Raw genomic sequence first — 26,199 nt, forward strand, 5'->3', positions numbered from 1 at the left:
ATTTTTACACAAAATGTACTTATACAAATTTTCGGGATAAATTCAACGCATTATTGCTCCGAAAAAATTAATCCACCGGTGAATGAGCGAATGAGTTTATCATGGCATCATTTTAGCGCTCGCTGCCTTTGCTGGCGCTACATGAAAAAACAAGTCTATCGTACTTCTTTGTCGTTTTTCTTGGAATTGAAGTGTACATTTTGACATTATTATTAATTTTCACGAAATTAAAATATTATCACCTTCTCCGGTGAAAAGGAATAAATCAGATAAATTTTATCGGGAAAATTATTCTCACGCTTTTTATTAACGTGTCCACTGGAAAACAAACAGAGAAAGAATGACCGGAACGGTGAGAATGAAGAAACGGTGAAAATTCACCTTTTTAGAGGAAACACTGAGAAAAGATATGTCCTCAAGCAGGAATCGAACCTGCGATCTCCCAGTTTCTAGTTGGGTGCGTTAACCACTCCGCCATCATCGAGGAACTGTGATGATGCCAACACATATTCCCAACAGTATCATGATTACCGCCACAGTCTCTAATACCACTTAAAAAGGTGAATTTTCACCGTTTCTTCATTCTCACCGTTCCGGTCATTCTTTCTCTGTTTGTTTTACAGTGGACGCGATCATAAAAATTCTTGAAAATGGAAGAAACAAAGACTCACGTCAAAACAAGGAATATATATTCTCCCGCTATTTGTGGAGAATTTTACGACTCAACTTGTCTAAGAAAGGTTGGATATCCAATAAGCTTCTTTTCGCATTAGTAAGTAAAAATTACAATGCCTACGTATCACTTGTCACTTTTCACTTATCGCTTATCACTTATCGCATATCACTTGTCACTTGTCGCTTGTCACTTGTCACTTGTCACTTGTCACTTGTCATTTGTCACTTGTCACTTCTCACTTGTCACTTGTCACTTGTCACTTGTCACTTGTCACTTGTCACTTGTCACTTGTCACTTGTCACTTGTCACTTGTCGCTTGTCACTTGTCACTTGTCACTTGTCACTTGTCACTTGTCACTTGTCACTTGTCACTTGTCACTTGTCACTTGTCACTTGTCACTTGTCACTTATCACTTATCAATACACAATTCTCAATTCTTAATTCTATATTATTGATTCTCAGTTCCATTTTATTAAGATCGAATCGCTCCTTTTGGCCATTCAGATAATATTTCGCGGTTACGACTTGCGATCCTTCTATAGAAGAGCTCAGTGTATGAATTTTAGACTGTCAATTATCGGTTAGTTAGCACCAGAACAGCCGTAGAATTCACTAAAGGTGAGCAGCATTAGAATTCATTGCTATAATCCATTCCACGCTTTCTTGTGTCTCACTTTCAACGAATCGCCAAATTCAACCTGCGTCGCTTTCCCAAGTGGCAAAGGCAGAATTTGTTATTCGAAAGCTTTCCCGGAGTATGCAGGGTACAAATTGAATCTTTCTCGAAATATGACGCTGCGAATCAGCATCAAGCAGCGGGGAGCAAACAATTTCCATCGGGAATCAAAGCACACTTGCTGGCTGTTTGCTGGCTCAAATTCGAAAAAGCTTCACGGTAGTGAAGAGGATGAGAGAGGGAGAAAGAGAGATAGGCGCACTTACCTGCTGCGAACAAGATTGCTTCGGTCCAATTAAATTGTTGCGAGATACTTTTGACGGCGAATGAAACGGTCTCGAAGGATGGTACGAACTTTTCCGTTTTCTGAAACGATACACAGTGAAAAGAGAATGGTGAAAAGTTGCTCTTGAGTAGCATTAGATGAAGTAAGTTTCTTGTAACTGATTCAACGGTAAGCCATACTGCCGTGGAAATAAGGACTGCAGGAAAAAGTAAAAAACTTTTTGGTTAATTAACAATTTTTATGATCTGTCATGGATGACTTTCATATATCTCACCTATAGCAGATTGTAACTAATGTTAATTATGCTAGAAGGTGAAGGGCGGGGTAGCGACTTTGTACTTCTTGATTTGTTAAGGGGTGTTTTAAATTTTGGGTCAGAAATAAAAGTTTTATACTCAATGCCATCTGGCAATTTTCATACTGTGATACGAATGCACTGCTTTGAGCTGTGATAGTTTCTTTGGCGAAATAAAAACTAGAGCGCAGCTGCCAGATATTACCAACACGTTTCATTGCTCAATTAAGTTTAATATTATCAGAGTTGGTCATTAGCCATTTAGTTTTGAAACGCCTTACCAAAACGAAATATAGCATTTAACCCTTTATCGTAGCTGCATAAGCATAACAATTAACACTACGAGTTACTAGTATTGCTTTTCCTTTTGCAGCAGCTCTTAGAATGGCATCACGGGGTTACATGCACTACCTTTGATTCGAATTGATAATTCTACATACATACATACATCGCCCACAAGGTATTATTTCATCAAAGCGATCACAGAACTCACAACAGCAGCAACAGAAAGGTAGCGTAACCTTGAACAGTATAGAAATCGCAGCGAACCACAAAAAATTACCCTGCTGGGTATCAGTTCCCGTTATGCTCGTTAAGAGATTTTCAAAGCATATTTGAACAAGTGAAACTGATGTACAGCTGTAGGAGAGCCCAGGGCTAGTTGGTGATGCTTTGAATTTTTCTTTTTATTTAGGTAGGTAGTCCAAAGTAACACATTGCATGAACGGGCATACTCTCAGAATTGTATCAAAAAGATTTATGAGATTTTTTTATTCCGTCTGTTTATTTGATACGACATGATACGTTCGCTTGAGGTTCCATTTTTTTGGTTTAACATTTCCATCTTATTAAAACTAAGGGTTCACAATTCGAAACACTATGGATTGGGTTTCGTTTCTATTTATTCATCCCTGCGAAAGTCAATCAATATGAGTTTGGATTAGCATACACAGATAAAAAAAAAATCATGTAAAATTATGCTAAATATACTGCACATAAAGGGAACGCGACTAATAGTGTAAAATTATGCGAGTGATTAATTTTACATTGGCCACAAATCGTACTATAAATAACTTACGTATGTATTGGTGACGATACCGACATCAAAAAAAAATTCGTTAAATAATACTACTAAGACTTGAACCAACAATCATTGACTCACCAGAGACACCCCCTTATGGACTAGGCTAAAGCGACACACAACAACGTGACTGCAAAGTGGCGTACATAAGCTTCGCTTGAGCGTGGACGATCCAAGCGCATTGAGTTGCGGCTCGTACATGTATGTGTATGACGCAGTTAGTTTTTCTCTCTGCTCAACACCGTTTCGTATAAAATCGTGTAAAAATAAGATATTTTACCTGCAATTTGAATGAATAGCGCACAGGTCTCGAGCAGAATAATGTAAATTTCCATAGGAACATACAGATTTGCACGATTTTCAGGGGTCATTTTATGTGCATGATATTTAGCGTAAATTTATTCGTGAAACATAATTACACGAATAGTTTTTCTGCGATATCATGAAATACGCTTAAGTGAATTTTCACATTTTTTTGCTGTGTAGGATTTATACCCATCTTCTGCTACTGATGCTGAAATCTTTAAAACAGAAAACTCCGTAGTACAATTCATTTATGCATGTGAAATTTGTATACGTAAATACAATGTCGACCTAAACTTTGTGAGTGGGTATGTAGATGCGTTTGTCCTTCGTCTTGTCATCAGCAGTGCCATTTGTCTTCGTTAGTTAAGCAACCACCACCACGAACTTATTTGAACAAACCTTTGCTCTATATTTACTGCTTTGTTTATTCTGGAAAATTATATGTTCATCTTGGAAATTCAGAAGCAAAAACAGTCTTCTACGAATTTGAAAAACTTTCTACAAAGGCCAACCATTATTCTAGAACTGCTTTGAAATTTTCCGTGGAGAGCTTTCTTCCCAAATATATTATTGAAATAATTGTTTTTTTTTGTTCTAAGCTAATGAGTTACATTAGAAATATAGTCCAGAATATTTTTAGTTTCATGAATACGTTATTAAAATTCACAATACTATGTTTCAACAGTTATTCAACGCTCAATTCGAAACTAAAACTTCTGAAAATTTAAAGCATTTTTTTCCAGACAGTTAGTTAAAAGCAATTCTCATTTTTAAATAACATTGATAGTGAACAATATATTGTTGTATGGTAAGACGCGACTTTGCGAAGTTTACCGCAGAGTTCTGTACAACCAAGTTTTCATGAATTTTAAATAATTTTCCAAAGTAACTTTTAAGAGTTATTTTGCGACTTGTGGGTTGACTGGGTGAAGAAAATACACTGAGATCTCCAAAGTAAACTTTAAAGGACATTAAAAAAATTACTGAAACCTTGTTACACCCCCAAAAAGATCAAAGATCCAAAACTCATTAAAATTCTGGGCCTAAAGGGTGAGTCATTAATTTTTGTTACACTTTCAAACTTCCCTAACATTTTTCCATATTTGACCGAAATGAACCAACTTTTGCCTAGTTTTTCTTTAGAGTGTATTGTTTTCATCCGTTAATCCTTTGCAGCTGCCCGTGAGCTTCCGATCGAGATGGAAGAAAATTAGCAAACCATTCGCGAAAGGACTCTGGGTTGTCGCGTCTTGGGAAAGCTGAAGGATAAACATCAAAGCTTCCAGGAACAGATGGAGTCAGGAGCTAGACGAAAATTTGGGAATAATCCATAAAAAACCCGATAGATAACTCATTTCAAGTAGAACCCGAACATTTCGACACAGGACTTGGGCAAAAAAAAACGTCTAAGCTTTCAAAATTGAGGCGAACTGGTGCTGTTTGTTTCCGAAACACGAAGCTGGTAACGAAATACCGGTGCTGCGTCATTTATGTATTGATGATGAGACCTACATCAATGCGAGTTTCAAGCAGTTACAGGGACAGGAAAATTTCATGGGTAAGGATTAGTTGGCCATGGATGTCCATTTCAAACAGAAGAAGCTATCGAAATTAGCTTCGAAGTACCTGATTTGGCAGGCCATATACACTGGCGGCAAAAGTAGAGAATCTTTTGTGACGAAAGGTATCATGAACGGGAAATCTACAAAACTAAGTGCTCCCAAAAATATTTTTTTCCTTTTTTGAGATAACATGATCAAAAATCGTTGCTTTGGCCTGATTTATGTCACTACTTCAAAAACGTACAGGTCTGGTAGGCGGTTAAATCGGTGAACTTAGCGCCGAAAGACATGAACCCACCAAACTGTCTTGAATTTTGTCCAATCTGTGTTTGAAAACACTAGGTCCAATCTTGCTTTCGTTTTTGGTACTGGCAATTAGTTTTAAGGTACGAGGCGCGTCAGTTATTGGTTGGTCATTTGGTTGTGTTTGTAGTAGATGAGTTCTCACTAGCCGCTTCGGCGCATATTTTACCGTAGTGGGCTGTCTGGTTACAGTACTGGCATGTACGGGTCCGTCCAGGTTATGTGATCAGCGTTGTTTGTTTGTAGGCTACGCTTTCTGTCGGTAATTTGCATTCGATATTTGGTCACTCTCATTCACACTGAACTTCTAAATTCATACACCGATTGAACGAATCCATGGCTGTACACCATTGGACAAAATTCGATAGGCATAGCAACGTTAGGGACTTGTACGTAAGGCATAATTGACGTTCAGTATAATGGAAGACATGCTTAGAGCTGTACGCGGAGAAATCCACTGCATATAAGGCCTTTCGGGACAACTGGTTACCCGGTAGCTGTCAACAGTACGCGTCGTTAGAAAGGCGAATGAAGAGTCTAATTAAAGCCAAAAAACGCAGCAATTGGCGCCGGTTCGTCGACGGGTTAACGAGAGAAACAGCGATGAGCACTCTCGACGTATGCGTAACCGAAACAGTTCCAACGAGAACGTGGAATATTCAAACCGCTGGATATTCGCTTTTGCCAAGAAGATCTGCCCGGACTCTGTCCCGGCACAGAAAACGTACCGCGCCGCGTCTCCTCACGACACCGCGAACGAAAGACCGTTTTCAATGGTGGAGTTCTCAATCGCTCTCTTATCGTGCAACAACATCGCCCCGGGGTTAGACAGAATCAAATTCAACTTACTGAAAATTCTGCCTGACCCTGCAAAAAGGCGCTTGTTGAATTTATTTAACAAGTTCCTCGAGGGTAACATTGTCATTTATGACTGGAGGCAAGTGAAGGTCATCGCCATTTCAAAATTAGGAAAATCAGCCTCCGACCACAACTAGTACCGGCCAATTGCAATGCTTTCCTGTATCCGGAAGTTGTTCGAGAAAATGATTCTATCCTGCCTCGCCAATTGGGTTGAAGCAAATGGCTTACTGTCAGATACACAATTTGGCTTCCGCAAAGGCAAAGGGACGAACGATTGCCTTGCGTTGCTTTCTACAGAAATCCAAATGGCCTATGCTCGCAAAGAGCAGATGGCATCGGTCTTCTTGAATATTAAAAGGTCTTTTGACCCAGTTTCTATCAACATTCTGTCAGAGAAGCTGCACCAGCAAGGTCATAAGAAAAATCCCGTTTTAATCCACCTAGTGGTGCAATTGTGCCATTCTCATTTATTCAAACTACGATTCCATGGCTGGTTATGTTTAATATAATGGTGGAAATGTCTATTAAATATTCAGTGCGATTTTTACATACGCACAATGTATCTACGAACTTGAGTTGCTATATGTCGACGCTGAAACACTTGACGCTGAAAGCGGCGGGCGGGTTCGGAGGTTCGGACTCCGCCTAAAATTTTCAACTTGTTAAGAAATTTTAAATTAGTTTCTCAACTCAAAATCATTTCAAACCAAATTTTACACTGGTTTTTCAGACCCACTAGGAAAATTTATTCTAGAGGAATTAGAAAATTTTATTCGCTTAGATGGGTACTTGATGAGGGAAGGGCGGCTTAGGAAAGGGTGGTGAGTGATGTGGGGGGAGGGCCTCACCGTATCCTCCTAACTACGACCCTGTTGAATTACAGAAAGCCTATATAAGTCAAAAAAATGGCCCTCCGGCCGGGATTAAGTTGACGATGTTCAGAGTGATTGCATAACCTTTCTATAGGAGAAAGGCAAAAATGTGAATTTGCTGTGTGCCCGTACTCTTAAACCTGTAACTCCGGAACCGGAACTCGGAATTTAATGAAATTCAATAGCAGCCTATGGGAACGTTGTTCCTTTCATTTGAGTGGAATCGGTTCAGCCAACTCCGAGTAACCGATGTGCATATTTTTGGTCACATACATACATACTTACACACATACATACACACATCCATACGCACACACACACACACACACACACAGACATTTGCCGAATCCGACGAACTGAGTCGAATGGTATATGACAGACGGCCGGGATTAAGCATGCGATGTTCAGGGTTGTTGCATAGCCTTTCTATAGGAGAAAGGTAAAAATAAACAAAAATGCGTGTGGCGGTTGGTGAAATTGTTGGAGATAAGAGATTTAAAAAAAAATTCTTTGTTTTTTGTCGCTGGCGTCTAAAAAGGGCTTTCTCACATTTTTTCGAACTTGACTTTTTTGCATTTGTAATATGTAGTTCTAAGTAATCCACTAATACTGTCATTTGACAAATTTGAAAATTATGTTTAGTTCTTTTGCTATAATAAAATGATTTAATTTTGTTTTTTTTTGCTATAATGAGAAATTTAGTTTTTTTTGCTATAATAAATGAAAATTATCCTGGAGGTAAACCCAGTACTAGCTGGCGTCCACAATGAGGTATCCCCACCTTGTGTCTTATGGAAACAACCGATTTTAGTTGGATTGCGCTGTACGTTGACGTTTCGGCCTTAACAGTCGTTTCTGAAGGTGAGTGGTTGGAAAATGAAAGAAATGTGGTTTCACTTATTATTTTGAATTTTTTTTAAATCATGGTTTCAATAAAAGTTTTTTACTCCTTCGATTCCTCCAGCCCAGATTACTCCTGGATAAACATTTTAAGCGTTTCTTAGCAATTATCACCAGTGTCAGCCAATATTTGGGTGTGACAGCAGAACCTGCACGTTGCACATATTAAACTTTTCTGATACAATGTTGAAAAATATATTTTTCCGCGGAAGCTCGCCATAAATATCACAACCAGTGCGAAATAATAAAATTTCCTTCCCGTACAAAAAAGCCTAATATATCCCAAACCTTCTACCAAATAAAGCGAATTGCCAAACAAACCACATTAGCGTTGTCAAATACTAACATTGCTTGCCCAGTGTAAACGATGGAAAAAGAATCCCACCAACTTATTTATTCCTACCTTCAACTAGACCCGGGTTCCCCTACTTGAATCAACGAGCGCGATTATTTATCCTGCAGATACATACTAATGTACACACCTTTACCTTTAGCAATGCAATGTGTCTGTAGAAGTAGGCGGAAAAGATCACCCACGAGACAGATTATGATTCGGTGCTACCTACTTTGGTTGTCATTTATCATTTTTGCGGGAAGAATTTTAGCCTACTTTCAAAGAAATACACTCTCCGATATGATGTAGATTATTATAAAGGCTTGGACTGTTGTTGATTTAATAAATCATTTCTAATTGAAAGTTTATTCTTTCATCTGCTTCCAATCTGTAGCGCTACATAGAAACTGGAATGTTACTTCTATCCCAACGAAGATATCAAGTAGTAATATAGTTACGACATGTTCTAGTTACGATTGCATGCATATTTGTATTCCATTATACTAAAGAAAATGGATGGACCGAGAGGTTGGGGAAATCAAAAAAAGGGTCCACTTAAAACGAGTCGTGACCGGACATAATGCTACACCAGAAGTCGTCCATGTCAATTTGTTAAATGTGATTTTTTATCATAGCATAGTTGATGTCGTATGTAAGTTGTGCAATTTATGCTGAAGGCTGAAGGTGGACTGTACTAAAATCGACGTAAGCCTGAGTCGCAATAAAAATTATCCGGCTTATAAGGGGTGCCTTCAGAAATACGTCATTTATTATCATAATTGGAAACTTCTACTATGTAGGAGAAAAAAGGCCTGTGCTGCCTTTGCCAAGCGCGTCACTAGAGAACCGTGGGAGTCGCCTCCCACATCATAATTGCGAATAATGCTTTTTAAAGTATGCTTTATGTTCCGACCAGGAACGATTCGGTGAGCGTAGTGCTCGCCTAGCAATTATTTGGTTCGCTAAGAATTGGCTGCGACGTTTGTCGGAACAAAAGGTCAAAGTTCCAATTTTTAAAAGCGAGTATCCCTTTGTTCGAGATTTCGTATTGATGTGTTTCGATGTTTATGACACTCTCAGCATTTTTTATGTATATGTACGGGTTAGGCTTTGGCGCCATATATCAATATATAACGGGAAGAGGGGTAAAATGGACTTTGAAAATTGATCCAAGTTTTAAAATCTTTCTAACTCTGGTTTAGTTTGATGAACTAGATGCCTTTGAACTTACCCCACTCTTTTGTTGTGTGCATTGTCTGAAGAACAAAAGAAACTGTTACCTTAATTTTTGCCGTGGTGACCTGCCGAGATGAGTGGGTCGCAGAAGCAAGAAGTGGTGCTTCAGTCAAATACGGTGGCTATTGACCCTCGGTCTTCTCGCCTAAGACCGACCATTCGTAATGTGGAATATTTGCGAAGAGTAAAAATGGAGCTTAGATTTACGAAAGTCGCCTTTATAGAAATCTTGTTCTAGTGCTGATACTGTAAAACAAATTGGCCCAGGGAAAATATAAATTTGGCTTAATAATTTAAAACAAAGGGTTGTGTGTGACCACGCTATAATCAAGATCCTCATATATATGAACGCTGGAAAAATCCGAGTTCGGTTACAAAATATGGTATCACTTAATTGCACAGTAGTCATTAAAAGAAATACAATCCATTGCCAAGGGCACATGTAGGAGGTGCTTCCCGGAATTTCAAATGGTGAGAATGTGGGTGGTCCGATCCATTTTCTTCTACCTGCCAATGCAGTACAAAACATAATTCGATAGTACCATCATACAAAGAATTTTTCATATAAAGGAAAAATTAATACGTGCCAGTTCTGTGAAAAGACGGTATACTATGAACTGCTCATAAACTGCAGATGATAGCTCATCTTCGGAAATTCCAACCCAAAATCTTCATTACCATTACCTGAACCACAAACTGTAGTCAAATTTGTGGCAACTGCTCAGGTAATATAGACAACTGCAAATGCTGCATCAAGTGTATTAAAATCAACAGCCAATAACCATCAGTGAGGAGGATCACACCGGTGACCCGCTTGAGCAAAAAGAAAGGAAGAATATTTGATTGTGAACATGAAGACAGCAACAATAATGACAACACGGAAGTGTACAATAGCGAGATAGATTTGAGCGTTTCCCAAGACGCATCTGGCAGGAAAACAAATATTTCTCCGCCTCGTAAACAAGTCTCCACGCATAATGACTAGTTGTTCAGACGAGATATGCCGGACAACTATTTAAACTCGTTTTGTTGTTTTTATTGTTTACATCATGTAAATATATACAATGAATCTATGTTTAGCTGAAGTATTGAACCGAGCTAAATAAACGAATTATATAGGGGAACCCGGGGCTATTAAGACAGTGGGGTAATTCGGCCCCCCTCGATTTCTCAGAAAATAGCAAGACTTTCTAACTATCGTACATATTCGTGGAACCGCTATCCTGAATCATTAATTTTGAGAGCTGAAGTTGATTCTCTGTTCTTTGTAGAAAGGAGATACAACGTGTTTCGTTGTTTAGCCATTCTCAAAACAAAAACCATTATAATAGAAAAACCGTGATTAAAGCAACAAATAAATATGAAGAAATAAAAGGTAAGTGTTTTGGAAAGCTTGAGGCTCCTATTTTATGGATTGATTTTTGTTTGGGTGAAAACAGAGATATTTTCGAGACGCCCACCACTTTTGTGCGATATGAGCGTACGGGGCTATTCGGACCCCCTATTCCGTCAACCACCGTTCAGTGGCTAGCGGCTGCGCACACCATTGCACACGCCATAGCAAAGAAAATACGCCAATCGACAGCTGTGACATACCAGATTAAGTTTTTGTAAAGCAATTTATTTTTTTGCTTCTTAAGCAGGGTCTCTTGTAACTAATTCATAGGTAAACATAATTCCATTGTGAAGTTGGTTAAATTTGGTGTCAGATGTGAAACGTTACCAGTGTCGTCGCTTAGCCGAGGATATACCTGTGTGTTAGGTGTGGAGGCATCCTGAGGACGGTCGATGACACCAGTGGAAATAATTCTCCATACGTCTCCCAACCTTTGAACGGAACGGATCGTTATATTTCACAGTGGTGTTCGGTGTGTAAATTTCAGTGATTGAAGGTCATCCTTTGTTCGTTCGTTAGCTGCCATTCTGCTGGTGCCGGCAGTAAATCCAGTACATTGTTTTCGCTGGTGCGGAACAATCGACATTGTTTGCAGATAAGTTTTGCTTTATTTTTTTTCCTCGTTTGCTTTCTTTCCTTTTCCCTACTTTTACTCTACCTTGTAATCAAATAATAAGACACATTCCCGTTTATATAGCGCTCTGCCCTCGTGCTTAAATGGCCGAGAGCGAAATACCATCTGATGTAATCATGGAAGTCCCTAATCCCCCTAATACTCGCATTGCTCCCCGTATAAAGCAGTACCCAGAAGGTTCCTCTGGGCCATGGGTGGTATATTTTCGGACCGGAGAGAAACCGGTTAATATATTAAAACTTTCTCGAGATCTGACTGCTAATTACCCGGCCGTAACTCAAATAACACGTGTTCGGGCAAACAAGATACGTGTTCTAGTGAATGATCTCGGCCAGGCAAACGCGATTGCTTGCTGTGAGCGCTTTACGCGGGAATTTAAAGCGTACGTGCCTTGTGTGGCCTGTGAAATCGATGGGGTAGTGTCCGAACCGGGCCTGAAATGCGAAGAACTGTTGGAGCACGGGGTTGGCTGCTTTAAGGACCCCTCTCTTGAACAGATTAAGATCTTAGAATGCAAACAATTGTATACCGCAAACACCGAGGGAGGTAAGACTACCTACTCTCTATCAGGCTCGCTTCGGGTGACATTCGCCGGGTCCTCTCTTCCCAACTACATCCTCCTTGACAAGGTTCGCCTACCAGTTCGCCTGTTTGTACCGCGGGTCATGAGCTGCAGCAATTGCAAGCAGTTGGGCCACACAGCCACATATTGTGGAAATAAGAAACGATGCGGCAAATGCGAAGGAGAGCATGAGGATGACTCTTGCGACAAAGAAACTGAAAAGTGTATTTGCTGCGGGGGCCCTTCACATGCTCTTAAATCATGTCCTGCGTACAAGCAGCGCGGGGATAAAATTAAGCGCTCCCTTAAGGAACGCTCAAGGCGTTCTTATGCAGAAATGCTAAAGAATGCTTCGCCATCTGTCCTGTCCGAAAATCCCTATGCTGGTTTGGCTAACGTTGAGCAAGAATCTGACGACCCACGAGAGGGAACATCTTTGGTTAACCCAGGGGAATCCAGGAAGAGGAGAAATCCAGCCTCCCCTACATTGCCTCGTAAGGGTGCCAAGGTGTCGTCCACTCAGAGTGCGCCATCTACAACCAATAAATCCAACGGAAGTGATGCACAAAAGCCGAAGCAATTTGCTCCAGGACTTGGAAATATTAATTCTAACAAGGAGTACCCACCACTTCCAGGGACATCCAAAACCCCAAGTGTCCCCGTTTTTCAAACAGATACTCAGTCCAGTAGCGGACTAATGAAATTTTCTGACATAGTGGACTTAATTTTCACAGCTTTCAATGTTACTGATCCTCTTAAAAGCCTTCTGATACGTTTTCTCCCTATAGTGCAAACATTTTTGAAGCAGTTGACTACTAAATGGCCCCTCCTTGCAGCGATCGTATCCTTCGATGGCTAAGTCATCGAACGAGGTCACCGATTCGATCACTGTTCTACAGTGGAACAGCAGAAGTATCCTCCCGAAAATCGATTCCTTTAAATTTTTACTAAATAGTTTAAAATGTGATGCTTTCGCATTATGTGAAACTTGGTTAACTTCCGATATAAATCTCAACTTCCACGACTTTAATATAATTCGTCTGGATCGAGAAAACCCCTATGGAGGAGTACTTTTGGGGATCAAAAAGTGCTATTCTTTCAACCGAATTAACCTCCCTTCGACACCAGGCATTGAAATTGTCGCTTGTCAAGTTTTAATCAAAGGTAAAGACCTCTGCATTGCTTCCATCTACATTCCTCCTAGAGCCTCGGTAGGGCACCGAACGCTTTGTAATATCACGGAATCCTTACCGGCACCGCGGCTAGTTCTAGGAGACTTTAACTCGCACGGTACGGTATGGGGCTGTCTTCATGATGATAATAGATCAACATTAATCCAAGATCTTTGCGATAATTTCAACATGACCATCTTAAACACGGGAGAAATGACGCGGATTCCAACACCACCAGCACGCGCAAGCGCGTTGGATTTGTCGCTTTGCTCGACATAGCTACAGTTAGATTGCATGTGGAAGGTGATCCCTGATCCCCACGGTAGCGATCATTTGCCTATCGTGATTTCAATTGCTAACGGTTCAAGACCATCGGAAACAATCAATGTCTCATATGACCTCACACGGAACATTGATTGGAAGAGTTACGCGACCGCGATATCCGTTAAAATCGAATCCACTCAAGAACTTCCTCCGGAGGAAGAGTACAGGTTTTTGGCTGGCTTGATTCTCGACAGTGCGAATCAAGCTCAGACTAAACCAGTACCCAGCGCGAATACCCATGGACGGTCTCCCACCCTGTGGTGGGATAAAGAGTGCTCAGAGCTGTACGCGGAAAAGTCCACTGCATATAAGGCCTTCCGGGAAGACGGGTTACCCGCTAGCTATCAACAGTACGCGTCGTTAGAAAGGCGAATGAAGAGTCTAATGAAAGCCAAAAAACGCAGTTATTGGCGCCGGTTCGTCGACGGGTTAACGAGAGAAACAGCGATGAGCACTCTTTGGGGTACGGCTCGACGTATGCGTAACCGTAATAGTACCAACGAGAACGTGGAATATTCAAACCGTTGGATATTCGCTTTCGCCAAGAAGATCTGTCCGGACTCTGTCCCGGTACAGAAAACGTGCCGCGCCGCGTCTCCTCACGATACCGCGAACGAAACACCGTTTTCGATGGTGGAGTTCTCACTTGCTCTCTTGTCATGCAACAATAACGCCCCAGGGTTAGACAGAATCAAATTCAACTTGCTGAAGAATCTGCCTGATACTGCTAAAAGGCGCCTGTTGAATTTATTTAACAAGTTTCTTGAGGGTAACATTGTCCCTTATGAATGGAGGCAAGTGAAGGTCATCGCCATCCAAAAACCAGGAAAACCAGCCTCCGACCACAACTCGTATCGGCCGATTGCAATGCTGTCCTGTATTCGGAAGTTGTTCGAGAAAATGATCTTGTTTCGCCTCGACAATTGGGTTGAAGCAAATGGCTTACTGTCAGATACACAATTTGGCTTCCGCAAAGGCAAAGGGACGAACGATTGCCTTGCGTTGCTTTCTACAGAAATCCAAATGGCCTATGCTAACAAAGAGCAGATGGCATCAGTCTTCTTGGATATTAAGGGGGCTTTTGACTCAGTTTCTATAAACATTCTGTCAGAGAAGCTGCACCAGCATGGTCTTTCGCCAATTTTAAATAACTTTTTGCTAAACCTGTTGTCTGAAAAGCACATGCACTTTTCGCATGGCGATTTAACAACATCGCGATTTAGCTACATGGGTCTTCCCCAGGGCTCATGTCTAAGTCCCCTGCTCTACAATTTCTACGTGAATGACATTGACGATTGTCTTGCCAATTCATGCACGCTAAGGCAACTTGCAGACGACGGGGTGGTCTCTGTTACAGGGCCCAAAGCTGCCGACTTGCAAGGACCATTACAAAATACCTTGGACAATTTGTCTGCTTGGGCTCTTCAGCTGGGTATTGAGTTCTCCACGGAGAAAACTGAGTTGGTTGTTTTTTCTAGGAAGCGTGAGCCGGCGCAACTCCAGCTTTTATTAATGGGTGCAACGATCAACCAGGTTTTCACATTTAAATATCTCGGGGTCTGGTTCGACTCTAAAGGTACCTGGGGATGTCACATTAGGTATCTGAAACAGAAATGCCAACAAAGGATCAATTTTCTCCGAACAATAACTGGAACATGGTGGGGTGCTCACCCAGGAGACCTGATCAGGTTGTACCAAACAACGATATTGTCGGTGATGGAGTACGGGTGTTTCTGTTTCCGCTCCGCTGCGAACATACACTTCATCAAACTGGAGAGAATCCAGTACCGTTGCTTGCGCATTGCCTTGGGTTGCATGCACTCGACCCATACGATGAGTCTCGAAGTGCTGGCGGGCGTTCTTCCGCTAAAAAATCGATTTTGGGAACTCTCATATCGATTGCTCATCCGATGCGACATTATGAACCCGTTGGTGATTGAAAACTTCGAGAGGCTCGTCGAGCTTAATTCTCAAACCCGATTTATGGCCTTGTACTTCGACTACATGGCACAGAGCATTAATCCTTCTTCATATACACCCAACCGTGTCCGTTTCCTAGATACTTCTGATTCTACTGTATTCTTCGACACATTCATGAAGGAAGAGATTCGTGGAATCCCGGACCATATACGCCCGCAGGTGATCCCCAATATATTTTATAATAAATTCCGAGAAGTCGACTGCGACAAAATGTTTTACACTGACGGATCAAATCTCGATGGGTCCACTGGCTTCGGTATCTTCAACAATACTATCACCGCTTCATTCAAGCTCAATGATCCCGCTTCAGTTGACGTCGCAGAGTTAGCTGCAATTCAGTACACCCTTGGGATCATCGACACTCTGCCCACAGATCACTACTTCATCGTTTCGGACAGCCTCAGCTCTATCGAGGCTCTTCGTGCGGTGAAGCCTAAAAAGCAATTCCCGTATTTTCTGGGGAAGATACAGGAGTCCTTGTGTACGTTATCTGAAAAATCTTATCAGATTACCTTTGTTTGGGTCCCCTCTCATTGTTCTATCCCGGGCAATGAAAAGGCCGACTCATTAGCAAAGGTGGGCGCATTAAATGGTGACATATACGAAAGACCAATCTGCTTCAACGAATTTTTTAGTATTTGTCGTCAGAGGACACTCAACAGTTGGCAAACCTCGTGGAGCAACGGGGAACTTGGACGATGGCTACATTCGATTATCCCAAAGGTATCAACGAAGCCTTGGTTCGGGGGGATGGATGTGGGTCGGGATTTTATTCGCGTAATGTCCCGACTTATGTCCAATCACTACACCATGGATGCGCATTTGCGGCGTATTGGGCTTGCGGAGAGTAGTCTGTGCGCTTGTGACGAGGGCTATCACGACATCGAACACGTTGTCTGGGTATGCGCCGGGTATTGTGACGCCAGGTCTCAGTTAAAGGAATCCCTTCGGGCCCGAGGTAGACCACCCAATGTACCAGTCCGAGATATGCTGGCAACTCGTGATTTCCCCTATATGTCCCTTATTTATACCTTCATAAAAACGATAAATATCCCAATTTAGCCCCTCTCTTTTATTTCTCGTTTTTAGAGTTTCCTCCTGCCTTGTGGAACCGATCAGCTCCAGAGTGCCACTATGTAACCGCCGTCGCCCTTACCACTACGCCTGCATAGAAGGAAACTGAAGCGAGAGCGACTCGAGGTCCGATGACTTTTGAAGGATTCCCCGCGGGTTCGAAGAATACCATCCGCCAATCCGGTACTCGACGACATACTAGACTGAGGCGCAAATTTGTTTCGCTGATCCCCCCCTCCCCCCCCCCCCCCCCGGTTCGAGCGAAAGTTGCAAGTTTTGCTCTTCTTTCCCTGTCTCCCCCCTGTCCTTGATACAACTGCTGCTACATTGATGCGGAAATAAGCCACTCTCTGAATATCTTGACCAAGCATAAGTTTTAGTTAAAAAATTCAAATTAGTATTCTGTATTCCTAGTTTTAAGATAGCTATAATTTTTACTCTTTATTGAAACTCTTGTCCTCCATCTTGTAAATAGAATTGAATCCCTAGTTTTAAGATTTCTGTGAAATTTCTCATAAATATTTGTTCCCCCTTTTGTGTACTAAACTATATTGTTAGTTTTAAGATAACCGTAAAATATTTCGTAAAATACTATTACTCCCCCTCTTGTATATCAAAGTGAATCCCTTGTTTTAAATTTTTTCATAAAAAAATCTTTTGGCCCTCTCTTGTATATTGAATCTTATTTCTAGTCTTAAGATAGCTGTAAATTTTCTTTTCCTTTGTAAAAAAAAATATATTTCAACATTGTAACCTCCTAGTTTTAAGATATCCAAAATGTAAAAACAAAAGTATTTGGCACCGCCAAGCTAACGCATTTGTGCCTATCAAATAAACGAAATGAATAAAAAAAAAATAATAATTCCATTGTAAAATTTTTTAAGAAAAATGACGGTCTGAATTGCCCCGTAGGGAAGTCCGAATTACCCCTACATTGTAAAAGGCTAGAAAACGTAGAGGTTTGCAAATCGTCGCCTAGCGCTGCCAATGAGTGGTGCAAATGAACCTTTTATAGCACCAAAATGTAGCTGAGGTTTCAAACTAACAATTAGGACTTTTGACCGGTAACTTTTTCACAGCTATCCACCTAAAAGAGCGATTTGCTTAAGTAGGACCGAATAGCCCCGGGTTCCCCTAATAAAAACCTTTTGTAATTCACCTAATCCACTTTTTTCGTTCCTCTCATTAGAATTCGACGCTAACATAGTCACGGAACTAAGCTAGCACCGAATTGCCGCAAGCCGCAAAAAATGAAAAAAGTGTGTTTCTGCACCCAAAACTCGGCCGTAATACCTTTACGGTAATAAGAAAAAAATGCTCTAATAGCAAGACGTTTCATGCTAAAACGGTCCCAACAAAAAATTCCCCAAATGGCAATACCAACACATTCAAATCTCTTCTGCATCGCACTCATGTTTCATCAATTCTTATTCAATAAATATTAACGCGTCGAATTGTCTGGAAGTGTGTAGCACTTCGCTTGTCATTGTATTGCGCATCGAGCAAAGCGAACATAATGATGATAGAGACGAGTTCTATTCTATTCTATTCTATTCTATTCTATTCTATTCTATTCTATTCTATTCTATTCTATTCTATTCTATTCTATTCTATTCTATTCTATTCTATTCTATTCTATTCTATTCTATTCTATTCTATTCTATTCTATTCTATTCTATTCTATTCTATTCTATTCTATTCTATTCTATTCTATTCTATTCTATTCTATTCTATTCTATTCTATTCTATTCTATTCTATTCTATTCTATTCTATTCTATTCTATTCTATTCTATTCTATTCTATTCTATTCTATTCTATTCTATTCTATTCTATTCTATTCTATTCTATTCTATTCTATTCTATTCTATTCTATTCTATTCTATTCTATTCTATTCTATTCTATTCTATTCTATTCTATTCTATTCTATTCTATTCTATTCTATTCTATTCTATTCTATTCTATTCTATTCTATTCTATTCTATTCTATTCTATTCTATTCTATTCTATTCTATTCTATTCTATTCTATTCTATTCTATTCTATTCTATTCTATTCTATTCTATTCTATTCTATTCTATTCTATTCTATTCTATTCTATTCTATTCTATTCTATTCTATTCTATTCTATTCTATTCTATTCTATTCTATTCTATTCTATTCTATTCTATTCTATTCTATTCTATTCTATTCTATTCTATTCTATTCTATTCTATTCTATTCTATTCTATTCTATTCTATTCTATTCTATTCTATTCTATTCTATTCTATTCTATTCTATTCTATTCTATTCTATTCTATTCTATTCTATTCTATTCTATTCTATTCTATTCTATTCTATTCTATTCTATTCTATTCTATTCTATTCTATTCTATTCTATTCTATTCTATTCTATTCTATTCTATTCTATTCTATTCTATTCTATTCTATTCTATTCTATTCTATTCTATTCTATTCTATTCTATTCTATTCTATTCTATTCTATTCTATTCTATTCTATTCTATTCTATTCTATTCTATTCTATTCTATTCTATTCTATTCTATTCTATTCTATTCTATTCTATTCTATTCTATTCTATTCTATTCTATTCTATTCTATTCTATTCTATTCTATTCTATTCTATTCTATTCTATTCTATTCTATTCTATTCTATTCTATTCTATTCTATTCTATTCTATTCTATTCTATTCTATTCTATTCTATTCTATTCTATTCTATTCTATTCTATTCTATTCTATTCTATTCTATTCTATTCTATTCTATTCTATTCTATTCTATTCTATTCTATTCTATTCTATTCTATTCTATTCTATTCTATTCTATTCTATTCTATTCTATTCTATTCTATTCTATTCTATTCTATTCTATTCTATTCTATTCTATTCTATTCTATTCTATTCTATTCTATTCTATTCTATTCTATTCTATTCTATTCTATTCTATTCTATTCTATTCTATTCTATTCTATTCTATTCTATTCTATTCTATTCTATTCTATTCTATTCTATTCTATTCTATTCTATTCTATTCTATTCTATTCTATTCTAACCCTTACACAGCCAGTATTGAAAAGCATCCTGGAAAACACTACAGTTAGTCTGTATTGTTTTTTCTTGTCAATATTAATATTTGAAGCATATTTTCATATGTCGCAAATATTAAAACGGCCAGGCCTACTGTGCAGAGTTGGGTTTGAAGATGTTTCAAAATTAGACGGCAATTGAATTATTCATTTAGTGAATAATTTAATTAACGAATTGTTTTGAATCTTAAAGGAGGAAGAAACGAGGACAACCGTACCGACCGTTTCAGTTTAAAGGGAATATAATAAATCGTTGGGAGTGACTTGGCTAAGAAAGTTAATGTCACCTGTTTGGTCCTTTGGGATGGGACAGAGGTATTTACACCTTGCCCTGGCTAATGAGCCTAGGTTAAAGCGCCCTTACTCGCTCTCAAACTTACTGTGCCGTGTCAGATAACAATATTAACAATAACTACATAATTCCGAAGAATTAGGAAGTAAGTGCAGACATTATTATCTTTTAACTAGAGAAAGGCGATCTACGTACCCTAATCCATGTTCGTATAATACCCTGATGCACCCTCCCTACCCAAATATTGAAATAAATAAATATCGTGGATTAATTGCATATAACGAACCTTATGGATATACTTCAGATAGTAAAAATAGAAAGTAATCCAATAAAATAAAATCACTACCACTACAGAAAAATTACATAATCATTTGAAAGTATAAAAAATATAATCAGAACGCTCTCACCGGTAATCGCAGATACATGATACTGCATTATGGCCCTGTTGGCGTAGGTTGTGGATTGATGTTTCGTTTCTGATGACGATGATGAAGTGTCAGTTTTGCTACTGGATCTTGCTAGCCACGATGTATACTGCAGCCACATCTGGGTCTATCAGTGGCGTTGATTTCGCTCTCATTGTACGATGACCGATAAAGCGAACAGCTCGCTGCCATCCAGCAGTGGCCCGTACCACGCGCCATCACGTAGAATCTACTCGAATGCCTTTCTAGTCTCCTGTACGCTGAGATCACTTCCGTTCACACGAGCAGCACAATGACACCAAAATCGTTTCGTTGAACTAGCTATTCACCGTACATATATCACTTCGTGTTCCACCACCGAGAATTCGTCGGAAGTGATTCAACTAATAAAGCTTCTGAAACTGCAGCAAAATGGTGCAGTGAAAAAAAATTGACGGAAAAAATTGAACTCACATAATGATGATAGAGACGAGTTTCGATTTTTTCTGCGCGACACATTCCGTATTTGAAGATCGGCTCACACTCGGCTAGCTTCAAAGCACAGCCAGAAAAAAAAACGACTAGAAATAGTGGTGGGGTACTTCGGCCGGTGTTAAATTGAAATTTCTTTTCTATCACGGACGTTAACAGCAGGGTAGCGACTGCACAAAACATGAATAGTCCTTCCCGTCATGTATGGGAAGCAAGACCTATGGTTTGGATCCACGTATCCGAACCGAGGGTCCAGATCCAGACACTTGTCTGGATCTAAGCACCAGGTCTGGGTCTGGTACAGGTCCGGACTTGGTAAGGGGAAAAGGGGGTGGGCTAGATCCGGGTACTGGTCCGGATCCGGGTACTGGTCCGGTTCCGGGTACTGGTCCAGATCCGGGCACTGGTTCGGATCTGGGCACTGGTCTGGATCCGGGAGGTCCGGATTTGGGGACTGGTCCGGATCTGGCAGCTAGGCCGGATCCGGAAACCGCCCAAACTTTTTATTCCACTATCCAACCTACCCAGTAAAAAATCCGTAATTCTGGCTGGTTTCTGCCAATATTGGGGCAGATTCCAGCCTGAATTTGGTCTGAGATCCGCCAGGATTCCGGTGGGTTTAGCTCGGTACTAACACTATCATAGCAATCGATCGAATTATCCTACATCCGAACAGAGCCGAGGTTGACACATACTGCAAAAGTGTTTGATTGTGTGATGCGCATACATGAACAGCAACCGAAATTCGTCATTCCACCGTTTACTACCTTTGCGGGAATATGAGTTTAATACCGCAATGCGCAATTGCCTGGTCTGTTACCGAAAAGACAATAGAATCTTACCCAAAAGTAATAGAAACATGCCCGTCGGATTTTGGGTGTGGGCAAATCCTTAGTCCTGCGTGTGGTCCCGCAAGAAATGGAGTTCTGATTTAAGCCGATGAGAATCAATGAATCGAAACTTGGTGTGGTTTAGCTATTTAGGACAAACCCAAAATATCATATTATCGTAGTAAAGTGACTCTATATACGAGATGTGGAGAATGCAGCATCTCTCTCGATGCGGCAACTGTCCCTAAATAACTCTAACTTCTTAAATTTTCTAAAGGCTAAATCGAAAACTCAACCATCAGAACCAGTGATCGGCGGTTTGAGACTTAGTTTGACCGTTATAATCTGTTGGTCAAAAAAGAATAATACTGTTCGCACTACATGTAGGAAGAATCCTTTATGTTCAAATGCCATCAACGCTTAAGATATTTTTCAATAATTTTTTGAATCGGCCACAGTAATAATAAATTGAAAAATTATGTAAAATCATACTATGTTGCGTTTCGGCTTCGCCTCATCAGAAACCGACACTAACACATTGTCGGAATAGATTAGCGCCGGCTTGACGCAAATCCCTTAAAACTAAAACACACTATGTGTTTTGGATTTGTGCCCTCCTGTACAAAGACTGGTTTTTACCAACAAATTTTCACCCTAGTGAGAAATTTTGGTTTTTACCAAATTTTCCTCCATAGGGTGAAATATAGCATAGTGCTTTCGCATAGGCCTGCTAAGCCAAGACAAGTTTCGGCTTCACTTGTGTCTCATCGGCATAAACAGAACTTCTGCTCGAACGGGACATCACGTTTGATCAGTCGTTTGATTGAAACACATAGTGTGTTTTAGTTTTAAGGGATTTGCGTCAAGCCGGCGCTAATCTATTCCGACAATGTGTTAGTGTCGGTTTCTGATGAGGCGAAGCCGAAACGCAACATAGTATGAAATAAGGATTTGTGCCCTCCTGTACAAAGACTGGTTTTTACCAACAAATTTTCACCCTAGTGAGAAATTTTGGTTTTTACCAAATTTTCCTCCTTAGGGTGAAATATAGCATATGTAAAATCAGCTAAGTCCCAAAAAGTCGTTTTTGGACCATTTTTTTCAAGATAACATCAAATGTCGACGTTTCATGCATTTTAAAGACATTTGGTATCAAAAATATGAATTCGATTTATGAAATTTCACGTTGTCTCTTTGAAAACAATTTGTTTTGTTCCGGCTTATATTGGAATTTTATATGTGACCGAACTATTCAGTCTATAACTCAGATACCGAATAAGCGATCCGTACGAATTTTCGTAGCAGCCTAATATAATAATATTTCTTTTATTTAAGATTACTTTTGCGAAAATCGGCTCAACCATTTTCGAGAAACTGATGTGAGGTTGGTAATTTTGAATGATGGCCATTTTTCCAAGGTCTGCCGGGGCCTTTTATGATGGACAATGCGACCAACGAGATTTCAAAAGGTATATGGGGAGAAGAGGGTTGATTGGAGGTGTAACCAATCGCATTTTATACCTTCAATTTCATACTTGGATTGAAAAAATCGGTTCACTCAACATCGAAAAAATAGATGTGACTTTAATTTTGAAGTAAGCCCGAGACCAGGAACTTTCGTAGTTGTCGATACTGGATAACAACTTCAAAGCATCATTCGTTATCGAGCACTCAGTCGAGATAGAAGTCTTTTGTCATCGGTCCGTACACTCTATAGCGACAAATAGTGTTAATCCGCGTTCAAGGTTATTTGCACACTCTACGCCTAGTTGAGGTTTCAGTATTTTTTCCCTTCTTTTGTGTTTCTGTTTCTGAGTACCGTTAGCCGGTCAGTGAAGTGAAGCAGTGTTCTTCTAGTAAGCCGCCTGGATACCGTTACTTACACAAGCTAAGTATTAGTTTTCGTTTCCCCTTCTTGGTTGTCTTAATAACGTGCACTGGGCAATAGGCCCGTGCAAAAATGACTTCCCCTGACGGCGGTTCATCTCAAGGTGAGATGGACGTCGAAATAAAATCGGCTCCCCGGCTCAAGGTATATCCCAGCTCGGCCACCGGGCCATTTGTGATCTTCTTCGGACCAAAGAAAAAAAGTGTTTGAATCTGTTGCAGATTTCTCGAGTTCTGACGGATCGGTATTCGGCCGTGACAGGAATATCGAAAATTCGCCCTGATAAGCTTCGGGTGGTGGTTAACAGTTCAACTCAGGCAAACGATATTGCTGGCTACGAGCCCTTTACGAAGGAGTACAGGGTGTATATTCCAGCTAGCAGGGTTGAAGTCAGTGGGGTCGTTTCCGATTCGAGTCTGAATTGCAAGGACCTGCTAAAATATGGGACTAGCTGTTTCAAAGACCCCATGCTTAAGCCAGTGAAGATACTGGAATGCAAACGTTTGCATTCAGCATGAGTCGCAGCTGACGGCAAGAAAATATACGTCAACTCAGACTCTTATCGGGTGACCTTCGCCGGATCTGCCCTACCCAACTACCTTCTCTTTGACAAGGTTCGTCTACCTGTTCGCCTCTTTGTGCCGCGGGTCATGAACTGTACTAATTGCAAACAATTGGGACACACAGCCTCCCATTGTAGCAATAAAACCCGCTGTGGGAAATGCGGATGATTCCTGTGGTAGAGATGTCGAAAAGTGTCTCTACTGTGGGGGAAACCCACATGATCTCCCTTCATGTCCCGCGTACAAACAGCGCGAGGAAAATCTTAAGCGTTCCCTTCAGGGACGCTCTAAGCGATCTTTTGCAGAAATGCTTAAGATAGCTACGCCACCTGTCTCTACGAACATCTTTATCAACTTGTCTACTGACGAAGGCGACTGTGATGAACCCCAGGAGGGAACATCTTCTGCTGTGCCTAGAAGTAGTAGAAAAAGGAAGAACATTTCCTCTTCCAAGCTTCGTCGTAAAGGCCAGAAGGTGTCTCTTCATGGTCCCCCTAAAATAACTACTCAATGAAGTACTGGTGCAAAACCGAAGCAAGTCGCTCCCGGTCTCAGTAACCTGAGCTCAGAAAAGGAGTTCCCAGCACTTCCAGGAACATCAAAAACCCCAAGTGTTCCCATATCTCAGCCAGAGAAAGAAAACAGTGCTGGCTTAATAAATTTCTCTGACATTGTGGACCGTATTCTTACAGCGTTAAACATTTCTGACCCCCTTAAAAGTATCTTGATAAGCTTTCTCCCCGCAGTAAAAACATTTTTGATGCAGTTCACTGCGAAATGGCCCCTTCTTTCAGCGATTGTATCCTTCGATGGATAATTCATCGAACGAGGTCAAGGAGTTAATCACTGTTCTACAGTGGAATTGCAGAAGTATTATCTCGAAAATCGATTCGTTTAAAATCTTACTAAATAATTTGAAATGCGATGCATTTGCCCTATGCGAGACATGGCTCACTCCAGAAATAACCCTACACTTCCACGATTTTAATATTATTCGCTTGGATCGAGAAGACTCTTACGGAGGAGTACTTTTGGGGATCAAAAAGTGCTATTCTTTCAATCGGATCGACCTCCCCTCGACACCAGGCATTGAAGTTGTCGCTTGCCAAACCAGAATTAAAGGCAAAGACCTTTGCATTGCTTCCACCTACATCCCCCCTAGAGCCTCAGTTAGCCACCGACGGCTTTGCGATATTGCGGAACTCCTCCCCGCACTGAGGCTAGTATTAGGTGACTTCAACTCCCACGGCACGGCATGGGGTTGCTTTCATGACGATAATCGATCTACCCTACTCCATGAGCTTTGCGACAACTTCAATATGACTATTTTGAATACGGGTGAAATGACACGGATTCCTGCCCCTCCAGCGCGACCGAGCGCCTTACATCTGTCCCTCTGCTCGACATCGCTGCGGTTAGATTGCATGTGGAAGGTAGTCTATGATCCACACGGCAGCGACCATCTGCCAATCGTAATTAATATTGCTAACGGTTCAGGGCCACCGAATACAATCAATGTTTCGTATGGCCTCACACGAAATATTGATTGGAAGAGCTACGCGTCCGCGATATCCGACAAAATCGAGTGCACTCAAGAGCTTCCTCCGGAGGAAGAGCACGGGTTCCTGGCTGGCTTGATTCTCGATACCGCGATTCAAGCTCAGACTAAACGCGTACCTGACGCGAACTCACGCGGGCGTCCTCCCAATCCATGGTGGGACAAAGAGTGCTCAGACGTGTACGCGGAGAAGGCCGCTGCGTATAAGACCTTCCGGGACGACGGGCTGCCAGCTAGCTACCGACAGTACGCGATGGCGGAAACGCGCATGAAGAGTTTGATAAAAGCCAAAAAACGTAGCGACTGTCGCCGGTTCGTCGACGGACTAACGAGAGAAACATCGATGAGCACTCTTTGGAGTACGGCCCGGCGCTTACGAAACCGAAAGAGTACTAATGAGAGCGTGGAATATTCAAACCGTTGGATATTCGATTTTGCCAAGAAGGTTTGTCCGGATTCCGCCCCGGCACAGAAGATATACCGCGCCGCGTTCCCTCACAATAACGCGAACGAAACACCGTTTTCGATGGTGGAGTTCTCACTTGCTCTCTTATCATG

The 26,199-nt window shown here is 40.6% G+C and overlaps 1 protein-coding gene across 1 annotated transcript in view; it reads right to left on the reverse strand.

Moving 5' to 3' along the window:
* Window positions 1-1,485: 1,485 nt before the first annotated feature.
* Window positions 1,486-26,199, reverse strand: part of LOC131680700 (uncharacterized) — a 72,391-nt gene continuing 47,677 nt past the window's right edge. The window contains exons 3-4 of the mRNA XM_058961409.1: window positions 1,620-1,719; window positions 1,486-1,565 (exon numbers count right to left, since the gene is read on the reverse strand). Of these exons, the coding sequence (XP_058817392.1) occupies window positions 1,486-1,565; window positions 1,620-1,719 (180 nt within the window). The remainder of the gene's footprint in view (window positions 1,566-1,619; window positions 1,720-26,199) is intronic.

This window comes from Topomyia yanbarensis, chromosome 2, assembly GCF_030247195.1.
Source record: "Topomyia yanbarensis strain Yona2022 chromosome 2, ASM3024719v1, whole genome shotgun sequence".
Lineage (NCBI taxonomy): Eukaryota > Metazoa > Arthropoda > Insecta > Diptera > Culicidae > Topomyia > Topomyia yanbarensis.